Source organism: Triticum aestivum, chromosome 5D, assembly GCF_018294505.1.
Source record: "Triticum aestivum cultivar Chinese Spring chromosome 5D, IWGSC CS RefSeq v2.1, whole genome shotgun sequence".
In the NCBI taxonomy this organism is placed as follows: Eukaryota; Viridiplantae; Streptophyta; class Magnoliopsida; order Poales; family Poaceae; genus Triticum; species Triticum aestivum.
In genome coordinates, this window is record NC_057808.1 from 565,453,978 (window position 1) to 565,455,906 (window position 1,929).

General features: G+C 55.1%; 1 protein-coding gene across 1 annotated transcript; it reads right to left on the minus strand.

Moving 5' to 3' along the window:
* Positions 1 to 330: 330 nt before the first annotated feature.
* Positions 331 to 1,188, minus strand: LOC123126276 (putative gamma-glutamylcyclotransferase At3g02910). Its single transcript, XM_044546640.1, has one exon. The coding sequence runs from the start codon at positions 1,114 to 1,116 to the stop codon at positions 556 to 558; it is 561 nt and encodes a 186-aa protein (XP_044402575.1). The 5' UTR covers positions 1,117 to 1,188; the 3' UTR covers positions 331 to 555.
* Positions 1,189 to 1,929: the final 741 nt, after the last annotated feature.

Consider the following 1,929-nt stretch of genomic DNA (forward strand, 5'->3'; position numbering starts at 1 on the left):
TTATAGTATTTAGGAACGGAGTGAGTAGATGACAATGCCTTGAACTAAGTTTTCTGTGTCACTCAAGCGTTCTAAAAACACGTGTTTATAGATCACAACACTCGCGCAATACTGAAAACTAAAAGTCGAGTTTATTCATCGGTCTAGCGTTTGAGCCAGAGATCACACAACACCTACTGAAATAGTACTCCCTTCTTTCGGAAATACTTGTCATAAAAATGGATAATAAAAAAATGTATCTAGACGTAATATTTTCGGACGGAGGGAGTACTTGGCTACTTGTCGGGCATCCCGTAAACGTCGAGTATATGTAGTACATGACACATAATCGAAGAAGGGTGAAGCAGAGTAGTATCACACGAGTCAGGTCACTCACACCAAGGAACAACAAATATGGATGCACATGCCAACAATTATTATTGGTACCTTGATAAGTGTTCCTATATATCGATCTGGCACGGCACGCATCTTTCAGCAATGAGATAAGCGCAGAAACAACATGACACAAGACCCAATCTGAAACCTCGAGCGTACGGTCGTCGTCGCAATCTCGCGCTAGGAGTGGGAGGATACGAAGACGCGGATCTGGTCGAGGAAGGTGAGGTGCTGGGGCCGGTCCACGCGGCGGACGTACCCGGCGGCGACCGCCGGCGAGTACTCGGCGTGGCCCCTCCGCCCGCTCCGCGCCCACATCTCCGCCGCGTACCCGCGGTGCGCGTAGTACGCCACCGCGCCCTCCACGGCCCTTCCCTCCTCCCCCTCCCGCTCCTCCACAACGATGGAGATGGGGAGGCGCTCGTAGTGCCCCCGTGAGACGCCCTCGAGCTCGTCGAGCCGGGCGAGGCCCCTGGCGGTCACCGAGTAGAGCTCGCCCCTGACGCGCTGGCCATCACCGGGGAGGTTGAGGAGGAAGGGGACGCGGTAGGGCCCGCAGACGAGCGGCAGCGGGGCGGCCGTGGAGGCGGCGGCAACGAAGGCCGCGTCCCCCGCGCGCGCAAGGTCCTGCAGCAGCCCGTGGTTGGAGAAGCCCCGCTTCAGCGTGCCGTACGTGAACACCAAAGTCTTCTTCTCCCCCTCCGGCGCCGGCGGGTGCTGATGCTGCTCGGCCGCGCCCATAGGAAGGGGAATAGGATGGCTGGAGCTGATTGGCAGGGGACGATAAAGATTTGGTTGGCTTGGCTGGCCGTCTGGTCTCGTCTGGTAGGTTGGTGCGATGGGCGCTGCATTTATTGGGGACGCGAGGTGGGCTGGTGGCGCGGGCCCCACCTCGCCGGCCATCGGCGACGCGACCGTAGCTTTCGTCTCGGTCACGGTCACCTCACCTCGTGACATCCACCCACGCTCCGTCTGTCTCATTCAAACTTTTTTGATTGAAATTCTGGTTCAGCTTTTTCAAATTGGTATTTGAAATTCAGCTGTCTCATTCGTCGTGGTTAGCTTTTTTTTTTAGAATTTCGTCGTGGTTAGCTTAGCTGGAGCTGGCCCGACGAACAACATATGCATGTTCGATCGATGGAGATATGCATGTTGGATAATGGATAGATCGGTTCAATCTTCAAAGTTTGAGTCCGACCGATGCGGATCGAGGCTTGTGTCACGTGGTGGCCGGCCAGATGAGAACAAGAAAACGTGGAGACATCCAGCACGTGACGGAGATTTTCTCATCGGCCCATAAAGATTCTCCCTCTCGAGCACGGCGTGTACGGCCCGCTAGCTTGCACCAACCTCCCTCTCGACCGAATCGATCAAACCAAGCAAAGATATGCGCGCCAAGCTCAAAGAGAAAATGCAAATGTAAAACGCTTTTATATTATGAAACGAAGGGAGTAGATGGGAACTCCTTGCATTCCAAGGCCTTGGATGGCGATGCCGGCTTCTCTCTCCTCCCTCTCGCCGGTGTTACCCTACTGTCGGTGTCAAAACTGGCGG

Bases quoted from the DNA above. Each gene is read 5' to 3' on its own strand.
- LOC123126276 (XM_044546640.1), bottom strand. From the start codon at position 1,116: ATGGGCGCGGCCGAGCAGCATCAGCACCCGCCGGCGCCGGAGGGGGAG.